Below are 14,349 nucleotides of genomic sequence, written 5' to 3'. Positions count from 1 at the left end.
TCATAAGAAAATGCTGTCAGGAACAGGATATGAAAGTTACCTCAAGCAAAAGACAAACAAAGATCCACATCAGCTAGTAGCCCACTGAGTTATTATACTGCAGGACACAAGGCACCCTGATGTAAGATGATATCTTAATCTTCAAAAATTTTCATTAAGTGAGACTGGGGATTTTTTTCAGCCAGCCTTAATTAGTTTGGAACTAAAGTTGTAGGAACAATGTGGGAGCTTTTCTGACACAGAATAACTGAGATCAGATCAGAATAACAGAGCAGATCAAAGGCCACCCAGAGTGATCACTGTGCTGTGACTCGGGTGTGTCATGGGAGGATGCTGCATGCTCTGCAAGGGTCACCACAGGCATCACAGCATCTGGGTACCAGCCTTCAGAAGACATCCCTTGCTTCCTAAAACCACTCATTACTTCTGCACCCACCAAAATCTACTTAACATGCTGCTTGCCAGGTGTTTTTCCTGCTGATTGCACAGGCCAGGAGAGCTGGAGGGCTTTGCCTATTGCTCCCGTTACCTGCCGGTTACTACAGAGAATAGCAGCAGCTGTCCTGTTGGGTTCCTGGCTCCTGCTGCTTCCCACTGCTACTGCTGCATGGGAGATACCGTAGTGAGTCATTTCTGATCTCCAAGGGAACCCACAGCCACATCTCCACGCCTCCTAAAATAGGAACTCACAGCTACATCTTCTCTCCAACTAAAATAATCAAACTATGAGGGAAAAAAAACTCTATATATTTGGCAGTATCTGAAATACTCAGTGCAGATGGGTGGAAAAGCAGGACAATAAGCTAAGCCATAGCATAACTACAGGCTAAGACCACCTCAGACTTGCAGTGCAGGTGGTCCTCCAAGCCCTAATTGAGCCATGCAGAGGGAGATTAGTTCTTTGCAGGTTCTCATTAAAGACTCAGTTTTGTTCCTCTCATTATTTGCAAAACTGCTGAGGAGGACCATATAATCAAGATACCACATGTATATTTCAAATTAGAAAACTGGGTCCTTGGAAGAAATACTATTTAACAAAAAGAAAATGCTAAGTTTTTTTAATGACCTTATAAAGTTTAGTCTTGTCTTCAGTTTAGTTTACTTTTATCCCATCAACTATTATAAATTGAAATACAGCGATCTTTTAAAATAATATTCATTATTTTGAAGTACATTGAACAAGATGTTATTTGCAAGCAGAAGTATAGCCTGTAAAATATCATTCTGTCCTTCTGTAACCACTCTCTTTCATTTCCAGGTATTTTCACACGATGTACTTGGGTATCCGGAGTCGACAGAGTGGAGAGAATGACAGATGGCGGTTTTATTGGAAAATGGTGTATGAGTATGCAGATGTGAGTATGCTGCATTTGCTAGCCACCTTTCTGGAAAGTGCGCCACAGCTGGTCCTGCAACTCTGTATTGTTGTACAGACTCGTACACTCCAAGCTCTCCAAGGTAGGGGTTCATTTAATCTATTTATTTTTTATAATTTTTGGAAGGTGTAGTTTCCACACATACATATTTATCCTTTGTTCAGACTGCTGTGTGCCTTGTAGTCTTGGCATAAGAGCAGATCTTGCCTGCTAGCTGCTATTTAGCTGTTAACAAAAACTCTGTCAAGAAAGTCTGCGTTATTAGAGGTTTTTTTAGCCTTTCTTAATGGCCCTGGGCTGTGGGTAGGATTTATAATGTTTTGCTTTCTGCATGTCCTTGTAATAGGAGAGCTCTTCTGATTATCCACTGGGCCAATGTGAAAATTGCATCAATCAAACTATTACTTTTCTCTCTATGCTTTTTTCTGTGAATGTTCAAAACCCTGCAAACTGCAGTAATGAGGTTCATATGGCATTATGCAAAACAGGAGACGGCACAGGAGATAGCAGCAATTCTGTGAAGAAAATGCCAATGTTTATGCCCATCAGTTCTCAGCCGTGCTTATCTGAAATAATACAAATCATCTCTCGAGCAATACTCATTCCTTCACACTCTGGGTTTCCTTCTAAGGTCGATGCTTTCAGCAAGTGTGGTTACTTCTTTAAAACGGTAAATGAATGCGTATGTCCTGCTATATGGCTTTGTCAGTCAGTGATACAGATATTAACATACCTCATTCACTATTGCTTTTCTCATGCTGCTTTTGGCTACCTGACAGCTGTCCTTTTGTATTGTGCCATTGTTTTGCCTTATGGCTGCACCTGAATGGAATTGTTTAGCAAGGGAACAAAGTAAATGAGAATTTGGGATCCAGAAGGCAACAAAAATGCCACAAGGCAGTGAGGAGTGAAGGAAGGAGGGGAGAATCAGAGGGAGAGAGGGAGGAAGGAAATGCAGAGTTTTTGTCATTTGCTGTTAGGGTAAGCACATAGCTCACATGCTTATCACTGTACAAGAAGAAAATGTGACAGCACCTTGAGAAAATGGTGGGTCTGGTTAACTTATTATGAGTAACATGCAGTGAGTCTGATTGGGTAAAAAAATACTGGGCACAAAGTGGGTAACTGTGTGAAAATCTTGATCCTGGGCAGTTTCCTGTGGATAAATCAGAGGCTTTACTTTTCCAGAGCTCTGAACTGTCACGAAATAAAGAGCTGTACTTCTTCCTGTGTTTTTGTTTCATTAGATCTAAAACTCTGCCACCTTAATGAGAAAAGAAAACCAAAGTTTCTATTTTAATTGGTTGATGCTCTGCACAAGGAAGTTTGCCTATACACTTCCTACTGCTATTTCTCAAAACGATGAAGCCCCACACCAACAAATTCAAACTGTTATCATTGAGGAAAAGGTATTATCACTTCAAGATTTGTCTCCCCAGAAAAAGTGAGTCCAAAGAAAGACTTAGGAGAAGAACATAGAATACTGTATGGTCAGCTGTAATTTAGCTATCTTCATAAACTATTAATACAGAATGCCTCTCCGTCCTCATTTTAGTGCAATAACAGATCTGTGTCTGAGAGATGTGCCTGGTGAGTAGGCACTAAGCCTGTGATGCACTCTGCAAGTGGTTGTTAATTAGAGAAGGCCTGAAATGCCTCAATTTAAAAGGCAAAAAATGGTTCCTGCAGCCTGCAATCAGCTCTGTGAAACCTATGTATCAGAAACCAGGAAGTAATAAAACTATAATTATGGATTTCAGCTGAGAAGATTGAAGGTATTTACTTATGTTCTCTTCCCCCATTTTCTTCCAACTTTCAAAAGACAAAAGGATCCATTAAAAAAAAATAAAAACTAAGAAAATTAAACAAGGTTGTAGTATTTTCTTAAACAGTAGTACCATTATACTCTCATGATAAAAGCTAATATATTTTAGCATCTTACCAGCTGTGAAAATCCTTTCTGTGCTTTCTCTCCTTTCTTAAAGAAATTATAAGGATAATGCATTACACCATAGGATGGTGGATTAGCTGTGAGGCTGCATAAGAAGAGCATCATTTTTCTCAGTGGTTTCATGCTACAAATGGGTGTTTTAAAAGGCCCAGCCATAAGGTATCTGCTTCAGCTAGCTGTCTGCTCACTGAGCCTGTTAGAGAGATTTCCAACATGGATCAATAAACAGGGTGTTTGATTGATTTTCTTTGTTTAGGGAATGCTACTGATTTTTTATTATTATTCTTTTAGTTCTCTATCCCACAGGACAAAGTTATTATGAGAGTTGTTAAGTGACATCACTGGTTTGTGTTCTTAAAAGTTTATGACTTTCACAAACCACAGATTTGGCATGGGAAATTAATGGTCTGTAAGCAGGGTATTTCTAATATTAATCCATTAATTACTGCAAGAAAAACTTTTAAGTATTTTTATTTATGAAATTCTATATTTTCAATTCCAAATGCAACAAAATAGCATCATTTGAACAGGACAATTCAGGGTTACTGAAGATTCTGTTGTAATGGGTGTTGGCTTGATTCAGAATATGTCTTATTTCAGTAACTAAGGCCTGCTTGCCAAGGTAAGAAATATGTGCAGACCTGTACATGCATCTTTATGATGGTAATGAAAAATATTGTGAGTATCTATGAAACCTTCCCTCTCAATCTCCCCTGGACTGCAGTAAGGACCACTTCAAAAGCCCTGAGGATGCACCACAGGATCCTCTAGCACTTGCCTGGGCTCCCCAAGCATGAGTTTTAAAACTGCAGTGTAAGCTTCTAGCAAGGATTGTGCACCCCTGTATCATGACCCTGCAGCAGAGCAGGGCTTGTCTGGGAGGCCATCGACAGCCCTTATGGAGTGTCATCTCTCTCCTGCATCCCCATCCAGAGATATCCCAGCAATAATAAAGCAATAGCTAAATTATGTGATTATTTTTTAAGATTTCATCAAGACTGGCACATTTAGAGGCAGTGTTTACTCTTATTCTGCCTACAAGCAACAGACAGGTCTCACCTGAATGGAAGGAATGAAATTGTGGGGAAAGCTGATGATGTCTAGGTGCTAGTTTCTCAAGAAGACAAACTTCAGTTTGACAGTGGCCTAAACTGGAGCTGTGCTAATGCCCCTACTACTTCCACCTTTTCCACTCCGGTGATTCCTTTAAGTTTAGAGAAATATCTGGTCTCTAGAAGGCTGACTGATGTGACGTGAAATATGCAGTTCCTTCCTCTTTTCCTCACAGGAGTGTTTCTCCTGCCTTTGCTCTGAGGGCAGCTGAGCCCCCTGGGACAGGGGGATATCACACCATGGATAATGCCAGCCCGGGGAAGGCAAGGCAGGACACAGCATCAGGGCAGGTGAGGAAGGTCAGGGCTGTCCCTTTATGTGGCACCTCATCTTGGAGTCCTGCTCACAGACTAGCAGTCATCCCTTGGCACTCTTCTTTTGCTTATTTAGGTTTTCCCACTATGCCACTTGATTTTAGAAAGGCTTCTCATCTGAAAATGCATAAACACCAGCAAGCAAAAAATCCTGCTGACCATCTGACTGGAAGGAGATTCCCATCAGTTATCATATAGATACTACTTTCTTATTCAAGGGTATGGTGTTCTAACCACACCTAGATGAGCACATAAACAAGATTACTCTGTGGATTTGCCACAGATTTCATTATTTATACTGTATTAATTAACACATTGCTTAAATTATAGATTAGCTTCTCCATTCCTGTTTACTGCATTGACAATTTTTTCTTTATCAGCCCCTGGGAGGTTTGTTCTGACTTCTCCATACACTGCTATTAATCAAAGTCTCTATCAAAGTTTAATCAAAGTCTAATCAAAGTTTATGTCATATAAAGCTGCATTTCATAATAGGGACTGACAGTAGTGCCAGAAGCAAAATGAAAAGTTCAGACCAGTTTATAAATTCATCAAGTTTCATTGAAGTCACCACACACTACAGAGCTACTGGATTCTGCTGAAAATGCATTACCAGGAAATCTCCCTGGTGAAAAATTTTCCCATTTTCTACCAACTATGTTGGAAACCCTACACTGTTCATATGCTGACACCGCAGCCAGTGTACAGAAGTTTACAGTGCCACCAAGCACCATTCTCCAGTCTTTCTACTCCAAACAAATCGCTGCTCCTGCCTGAGCTGAAAAAGAAGCTCAGAGACTTGATAGCAGTTTATGACATGGCTGATAGGTCCTAACTTTATCTGGCAGAAGCAAATTGTGTTGTTAACTAGTTGATTAAAAAATCTTCTGGCAAAGTTCAACTTTGTGTATCAGGAATTCAGACTCTTTTCATATCAGCATAGTAAACTGAAAATAATTTAAGTCTACAATTTTTTTGTGTGGAAAATGTTATGCTTTTGCACGGCTTTTCTTTTTTGCTACCTTACAGAGCAATTTTGGATTGCTCTGTAAAATGCTGCCTACATTTGCAGTGTCCTTTAAATAAATATATAAATAAATAAATAACATAAAAAGAATTCTGATGCAATATTTTATACAATTCAATGTATATTTATATGGAAATCAGGTGCAGCACTTGAGCTCTGGGCAAGTTGCCATTACTTTTCTCTGTGTTGTTGAGGTTCTGCACCACTGCGGTCCAGCACCCAAACTTTCCACAGAGAAACTAAAACAGAGCAACCTGTAGTTACAGATTCTGCTTGATACTTGGCAAAACAGATTTCCAGTGACAAGGATCAACAAGTATGACATACTACGGAGTAAATGTGTTTTCTAGAATTTACTCTTAAACTGATCCGCAGGTCCTTTTGCAAATTTTAAAAATGTTATCTTGTGCTCATTAGAGTAGAGCCATCATATTAGCATACCCTTGTTTCTGATAATCCAGGAAAGGATTTCCTGAAGGCGATCATGTCAAATAATCCATTTCACAACCTAACTGCAATCTTAAAACTAGTTAAACCCTTAGAATCTAATATACCAGTTGAAACTTTAATTCTCTGATTGATAGAGGCCTGCTGATGCTTGTCCTGACTTTTTAATTTTATCAGCAATCTGTCCATATTTATTCTTGTGCCATTCCTGTTTTTACACTTTTTCCCTAAGGAAATGAGATTCATACAATTATATAGCCCGTACCTGTCTTTCAGTCCTGCTTTTAAGAACTTCTGATCCATTGCAGTATTTCAATCAAGTATAAGAGAACAACCAACATCTAAAAGATAGTTATGTCTTCTTAAATGTTGTAAAAAAAAAAGCAGTCAATACAAAGAAAAAATAAATAAAAATAATTATATCTTTTTTTAAAATATATATTTTTTAAAATGGAGAGCCTCTACTACAGGGAAAAGTCAGACTTCAGCCAATACTTTTTTTATTACATACCAGCCACCTGTCATCCCAGATATGCATCCTTCCAGACAAGGAATTGCACTGCTTTCCCCTGCCCAGTGGAACTGTTGTGAATGACAAATGGGAATAGGGAATAAGAGATACCTTGATGGAAAAGTGGAATCATTCCTCCTGCTGTGCATTCTCTCGTCTCCTGAGAGGTTCTGAATTTTCTTCATAGACTTTTTCTCCCTCGATCCCAGTCTGAATTCATCTTTGGTATACACAGATGACCAAGACTGCAAAGAGTCCAGATGACATTTATCCAGAGTTCCAATATTTCTCATGGCAATATCTCACTAGGTATGATCTAGGGTTGTAATTCCCAGTTCATTCAGGTATTGGACTAGTTAATTCTAGTTATTGAATGATCCTTTGAAACACACAGGCTCTTCTGTTGTCATGTCACTCTGATGAGGCTTCAATTACATTAAAAAATCTATTAGCAACTAAATTAATGTAATGAAATTTCATCTCTTTTCTACTTTTCCAGCCTGCAAGGTGCCCCTGATTTTTCCACATATCATTCTCCTTTCCTACATTGACAATATCTCCCAAACACTTACTAGTGCATTATGTTTTAAACAAAGGTCATTAAGAGAAGTATTCAGACAAGATTGGTTCCAAGTGTAATCAGTATTGAAAAGGCAAGAGTAACTCTACTCCACCCCAAGGGTTCTTTATTAGCATTTTAACATAATCTGCAGTATCTTTCCTTAATTAGTTCTTTTACCTGCCTTATTTCTCTTCTACTATTCCCTAACCTCTCAAGTGTCACCAGAACTTTCCCATTAGCATTGTAGTCACCATTTTGCCATTTGATAGATTAAATCTGCCACATTTTACTTGTTGAGAAAGGGGTTATAAAAGAAAGAAATAGAGCTATTCTAGACTCTGAAGCTCCCTTATGATCTACTTCATTTTTAATGTATCCATTCTTTTTCATACACTTTCATCTTTCAAGGCTAGGTAGGACAAGGCTTTGAGGAATCTGATGTTTCTGAAAGTTGTCCCTGCCCATGGCAGAGATTTGGAACTAGATGATTTCTAAGGTCCCTTCCAACCCAAGCCATCCTGTGGTTCTAGATTTACCTTTGTTTTCAGTTAGTTATTTTTTTAAAAAGCTGCTCTAGAGCTTTGTATGGTATTGAAGCCTCTGTTGTACTCCTACTTCAGCCAGGTACTTGTGAAATGACTCCTTTTAAGTCACATGGCACCAGCTGTGAGTGGGAATACTTAAGATGCTTCTCACTAACAGCAGGATATCATACATTGGCTTATTTTGAATCCTGAGACACAGAGGTTTTTTTGCATTGGGTGAAAACAAGGAACTTGGAGTTTTGCTTCCATCTACAGTAACACAGATTTCCTTTCTGTTCTTATTTTCTATCAGCTGGCTTTGTGTTTGAGCTCTTATTTCAAGAGCCCTTATGGAAAATTGTCCTATAAAGCACAATCTTTATTGTTCATCATTCTTTTTTTCATTTCCATTAAAGAACCATTTCTGAGGTAGGTTTTGAGGCTTTTTTCTCTAAGTTTTTGGGTTTCAGTGTTCGAAAGCTCCAGAAATCCTTCTGTGCTTTGCCTCAAAGAAAATCCAAGTCTCCCCCACAGAGAAATGGGGAACAGAACAATTAACTTCTACTGCCTTCACTCATTTCTCTAAAATTCTTTTAGGCTTACTAACAGATCTATTTTTGTTTGTCCCTCCATTTTATATAAATTAAACCAATATTTATGTGATTCAATGCTATTTTGCTACAATTAGATGTCCTGTAACAACCTCTCTACTTTCCATAACTAAGTTTAGAAAGAATACTCTCTGCTTTCTCTCAGAAAAGCTGTCAGTTGTCACATTCTGGAATATCTGGGCTGCCTTCAGCAGCACTTGTTCTCCAGCCTATATCTGACAAGTCAGAGGCTGCCATAACGAGACAATTCTGTGCAGAATTTCTCCCTATAATAATGGTTTGAACATCTCTATCCATATCCAAATTTAACTCCGGAATTCTGCAGCAGACTGTAACAACTACCCACTATCTTTCCCCAAAGTGATTTTGTATGCAAACAGAATCTGTTTTATCAGGGAACCCTTTCTGAAACATCCTGCTGTCATTCTATTCACACACAGTTTTTGCCATTATTTCCATCTTTTCTGAATACCAGCTGTCTTTCAGCACCCATGTCCAGGGAGTGATTATGAGACCATGGGTGTTTCTGTAACCCTATAGCTCTTTTGGAACCCTATAGTGCTTCATGCCCTGTGTTTATTTCCTGTGCTTCCTGATGACCTGATGATGTCCATTCATCTATCTAAAAGTATGATGCGTCAATACAACTTGTAAAAGCAAGAGGAAATGTACACAGGTACATTGTCAGGAAGATAAGGAGTTGGCAGAGTTAAGGTGTTGCTTCTTAACAAACCCTTTTTACAGGACCTCAACCCCTGAAAGTCAGAGATGACTAGTGAGCATTTTTATTCTTTCTGCTTAACTGAAGTAAAACAACCTTAATTCCTCTAGCAGCATTAGTAATGAGGGGAACTGCATCAAACATTTTTTCACAAATAATATGTTCTGGTGACTCAGTTTCTTACTGAGTTTATGCTGATATTTTTATCCTTGTTTATTACCTGGTAACTGGTAAAAGACCAGAGGATCACACAGAACTATACAGACATATAAATGAGTTTGCATTATGATGCAAAAAATATAATTTTTGAAGCTTGGACACTCTTTGAACACTTTTTCACTCATTACATCAACAGGGAAATGAATAAACTATTCAGGTCATTCTGAGTGAATAGCAATAAGGCTTCATAACATACCAGCATGAAATCTGCATATGTAATTTTAATAGAAAAAAAGCCATTAAAAACAGTGTTAAGGAGATTTAATATACATTTTACTGCTACTCTTTTTGTCCCCATTCTTCTCGCATTAGCTATCCTGGCAACATTTGCAGAGAGAGGTGTCTCTAGATAAGCTTCAAAAACCTGTTGGAAGGTCTCAATAAATCAGCTGGTTACCAAAGAAAGTAGGTTGATGCCTCCTTCACTAAATTTTGAAAAATCTTGTCATATATTTGGATGTTTGAACACGACTTTAGGTACATATTTTGTCATGCCTTAGAAGTATTATGCCAGTCTGAAAGAAAATAATTATAAGTGGTTTTATAAACTTACATTTGCATAGGAATATAATTCAAAGATTGGTTTCTCAAGGCTTTTTGATGCACTTTGTTCACATACCAAGATGATAATCTCACCTCTGGGTGATATTTCCAGCTCACACCAATTGAGTGTCTTTTCACAGAATGAAAGAATTCGATAGGTCAAGGGGTCTTCAATCAATCATCTGGTCCAAACCCTTCTGGAAGCCCAACCATCTTCAAAAATCATTCAGGTTCCTCAGGGCCATGTCTCTCTGAGTTTTGTGCACTTCTGTGGTTGCTGAGCCCACAGCCTCTCTGGGTGAATTGTACCAGTGCTCACCACCCTGGCAAAATCTCTTTTCTTACAGCAAATCAGATTTTCCCTTGCTTTGATTTTGACTCACTGTATGCCTCTAAGTTTGAGGGTTTTGTATAATTCTCCTTTTAGGCAGGAGAAAATGGCAATTAGATATCTCCCCTTGGTTCACTCTACCAGTCCTCCCTCAGGCTACACAAACCCAACTCAGGCACCATGTGCTCTGGTCCCTAACATTGTGGCTATGAGTGGACAAGGGAAGGGTTACAGGCGTTATAAACCTGGACTTCTACAAAGCCTTTGGCATCATTGCCCACAATGTCACTCTCCCTAAATTAAAAAAAGATAGAGTTGATGAGTAGACTGCTAGATGGACAAGGGAGTAGTTGGACAGTCACATCCAGAGGGTAGTGGTCAGTGGCTCAGAATCCTGATGGATATCAGTGACAAGTGGTGTTCCTCAGGGGTCCATATCGGGACCAGTGTTATTTATTATCTTCATTGATGACATAGACAAAGGGATTGAGTGCACCCTCAGCAAATTTGCAGATGACACCAAGCTGAGCGGTGCAGTTGCTGCACCTGAAGGGAAGGATATCATCCAGAGGGACCTGGACAAGCTCAGGAATTGGGGCCATGAGAATCTCATGAGGTTTAATAGGACCAGGTGCTAGTGCTGCACCTGTCAGGGTAACCCCCAGTATCAACATGGGCTGAGGGGTGAACAGATCCACAGCAACCCTGATAAGAAGGACTTGAGGATGCTGGAGGGTGGGAGGCTGGATATGACCCAGCAATGTGAACTCACTGCCCAGAAATTAATCACATCCTGTGCTGGGTCAAAAGCAGTGTGGCCAACAGGGCAAGGGAGGGAATTCTGCCCCTCTGCTCTGCTCTGGGAGATCCCACTTGCAGTGCTGCATCCAGCACAGGAAGGACATGGACCTGCTGGGACCGAGTCCAAAGGAGGCCATCAAGTTGATCAGAGGGATAGAGAACCCCTCCCACAAGGAAAGGATAAGAGAAATAGGGTTGTTCAGCATGGAACCAGAGTGACCTAACTGTGGCCTTTCAGTACCCAAAGGAAGCCTACAAGGCAGATGGAGAGAGACCATTTACCAGTGTGGACTGACAGGACCATTCTATGATCCTATTATTTTAGAGATCCTTGGCCTCACTCCAGTTTGTGAAGGTATTTCCAGTAGTGGTGGCCCAAAATGACATGAATGTGCAAGAGTTTGCCTTTGCCTTTGTAAGTCACTCCTCTCACTCTTCTGAGATCCCTCTGCAGGGCTGCCCATCTCTCCTACAGATCAGCTGTCCCCCTCTGATGGATCCAGGCTTTAAGGGCATTATGAGCCTGGAGGTATCGTGAAAAGAAATTCTTTACTGCTGCAGGGAATGGCAAAAAAACCTAACAAAAATTATTTCCACATTGTCTACAGGTTGTTAAATTTAATAGTGCCTTCACAAAACTGCTAATGTATACATTGTGGTAAAGATAGCCTGAGACACAAAGTAGTGCATTTAGTTTCTGCAAGTGTGATATATTGCCTACACACTGAATTTTATTTGTTGGGGAATGTCAGAAAGTTGGTGGCATATCCTTCTGCTCCCTTTTTGTTGTGCTAAAAGTGAACTTGGCAAGAAAAAAAATTCCAGTTTCATTTTGGGTTTCTGTGTTTTTATGACTGGTACATTTGCTCAGGGATGGGAAAAAAAGTGATGCATGCTTGGCACAGAAGAAGATTTCCTCTGTCTGATATAGCAGAGAGAAATTTTAGTCGTGATTGTGTCTCACCCAAAGACTGCATAAACCCTCAAAGATAAGAATTAATGTGAGTTCATCATGCAGTGACCTTTAAATCTTCAGTCACAGAGCCAAAGTGCATGTCCAGCTTCATGCCAAAAACTGATCTGAAATTTTCTGTCATTTTCATTGCTAGTGCATGTTGATCTGTTAATCTAAAAATTACTTTTTTTTTCCCTTGATTAACCAGAAAAGTAATTTTTTTCTGTTGAGAGTGATTTTAGCTGCAAGGTGCAAAGTGGGAATGCAGGTTTTAAGATGTGCCTTGCATGACATCCAAGTTTAGTGTCATATAGGATATACTACAAATGATGAAATTTGTATGGGATTTCATAGCTGTAACTTGTTTGATACATATTAGCATTTTTCAGCTGTGTGTTAGGCGAGCATCAAGATGCAAATATAAAAACCCAATGTATTTTTGCTTTGTGCTCAGAGTTTTGCAAGTATCAGTGAATAACCAATGTTACAGTGAGACTCAAAAAAATTCAGGCACAGGAGGTTCATCCCAACTGTTTTAATGAATAAAAACTACTTGCTGGGCTGGGATTTATAGGAGCATTGTTTTACAAAAAGATATTAAGTAGCTGTCTTTTGTGTTAAGCATGACATCCTACCTAACCTAATGGGGATAAAAACCTATTAAAGGTATTTTATTAGTTTTTGGTTTCCTAACTAATTTATAATGAAAATGAATTTAAAATATTTTTCTTTTTCCAGTGGGTGTTATTTCTCACAGTATGTCAGCTAATAAAGTGGTAAACTATATTCTGTTCTCTGTATATAATGAATACAATTTAAAAACAAATCATAAACATCTTTTGTGTTACTGCTGAAGAGAGAATTTCTAGTGTTGAGTGGGGCTTTTAGCATATCATTTGTGCATGGGTGGCCAGTGTGCTCTCAGGAGTTAAATAGCTTGGGCAGGAAGAATCTCATGGTATGAGATTACTCAATTACTATTGATCCCAGGCCCTTATAGCTAATAGACACTGCTTCTGCGTGTTCTTTCCCACCCTGTGGATATTTCGAGATGCAGAGGAATTCTTCCACACTCACATAATTGAGTCAAAAGTGTGAATTGAATCCTCCCTCAGTGTGACTTCTGGCACAGGCACAAGTAGTGCTCCCTTCTCATCCTCCAGCAGCCATCCAGGATTGCCACACAGTTGTGCAGGAGCTCTGACAGCTGCACCCTCCCTGGAACTCCTACCCAGTGAAACCGGGAAGACCCAAGAGCCCAGTGGCAGGGTCAGAGAGCAGCCCAGGGACCGATTGGGAGCATCCTGCAGGGGCTGGGCCCTGGCACCATGGGGCTTTCAGGGCTCACGTGTAGCAGAGATCAGCAGCAGCAAACCCCTTCTGCCAGCTGCCATATTGCTCTGAGCAAGGCTGCTGCTGTGTCCCCGGCGGTGGGGTCAGCAGAGTGACTCACGAAAAACCTCCCAATTCGCTGCAGCTTTCAGTCTGCAGAGCGAAATAAACTAACCCACATCTCATGCTTTATGCTGTACTAAAATCTGCAGTGGCTCAGGGGCTGCTTCGTGAGCTGTGCTGTCGTCCCCATCACAGGGGCAAGTGAATGACGGGGTGTACCCGTGTACTTCAGCCATCTGCTGCCACCCTGGCGTCAGAGCCCTCTGAAAGCTTATGCAACATCAGGCTGTCTTCAGGTTTTAACGAGTGCCTTTGGTGCTCTCATAGTCTTCTTCCTTCTCTGTGGTACATTGTCAGGAAGACATTCATTACCACCAGAAAGGTGGATGAATAGATAGATAGATAGATAGATAGATAGATAGATAGATAGATAGATAGATAGATAGATAGATAGATAGATAGATAGATGATAGAAGAGCTGTTTGAGTACCGTCTAGTAAAGCTGGATCTTTCCCAGGTTTCCCATGCCATAGGACGGCATTCAGAGCTCATTTTGAGCTACTAGGTTAGTCACTCTTGGTAATGAAGCTAAATAAGTAAGATGCCCCAAAGCCATAAAAAAATTGAGCTCTGGTGATTTTCTTGATCCTGACCCTAAGTGACATGGTAGCATTTACTCTCTGTATATTCACAGCAGCTTGTCATCCTTAAATATAGCTCAAAACATAACTGCTTTCCTCAGTAGCTGGGCTCTGTGCTGGTTTTGCTCAACAGAAGGCAGAAAATGTGCAACGTGAGTCCAAGGCAACAGTGAACTGAAAATGGCTCCCCATGCCTTTTCTTCAGACCCACTGTAATCCCAGCAGATCTCTCTCACACCGTGAGACCAGGATTCTCATCTAGAGGTTTTTAATGATGAATTTTCACCTGCAAGCACAGTAGACACTA

The 14,349-nt window shown here is 40.0% G+C and overlaps 1 protein-coding gene across 1 annotated transcript in view; it reads left to right on the top strand.

Moving 5' to 3' along the window:
• XKR4 (XK related 4) overlaps window positions 1–14,349 on the top strand; it is a 211,508-nt gene that overhangs the window by 134,542 nt on the left and 62,617 nt on the right. The window contains exon 2 of the mRNA XM_005517153.2: window positions 1,259–1,458. Coding sequence (XP_005517210.2) covers window positions 1,259–1,458 — 200 coding nt within the window. The remainder of the gene's footprint in view (window positions 1–1,258; window positions 1,459–14,349) is intronic.

This window comes from Pseudopodoces humilis, chromosome 1, assembly GCF_049639895.1.
Source record: "Pseudopodoces humilis isolate 2021_Gansu_Grassland_sample_001 chromosome 1, ASM4963989v1, whole genome shotgun sequence".
Lineage (NCBI taxonomy): Eukaryota > Metazoa > Chordata > Aves > Passeriformes > Paridae > Pseudopodoces > Pseudopodoces humilis.
This window is presented reverse-complemented; position numbering and strand designations above follow the sequence as displayed.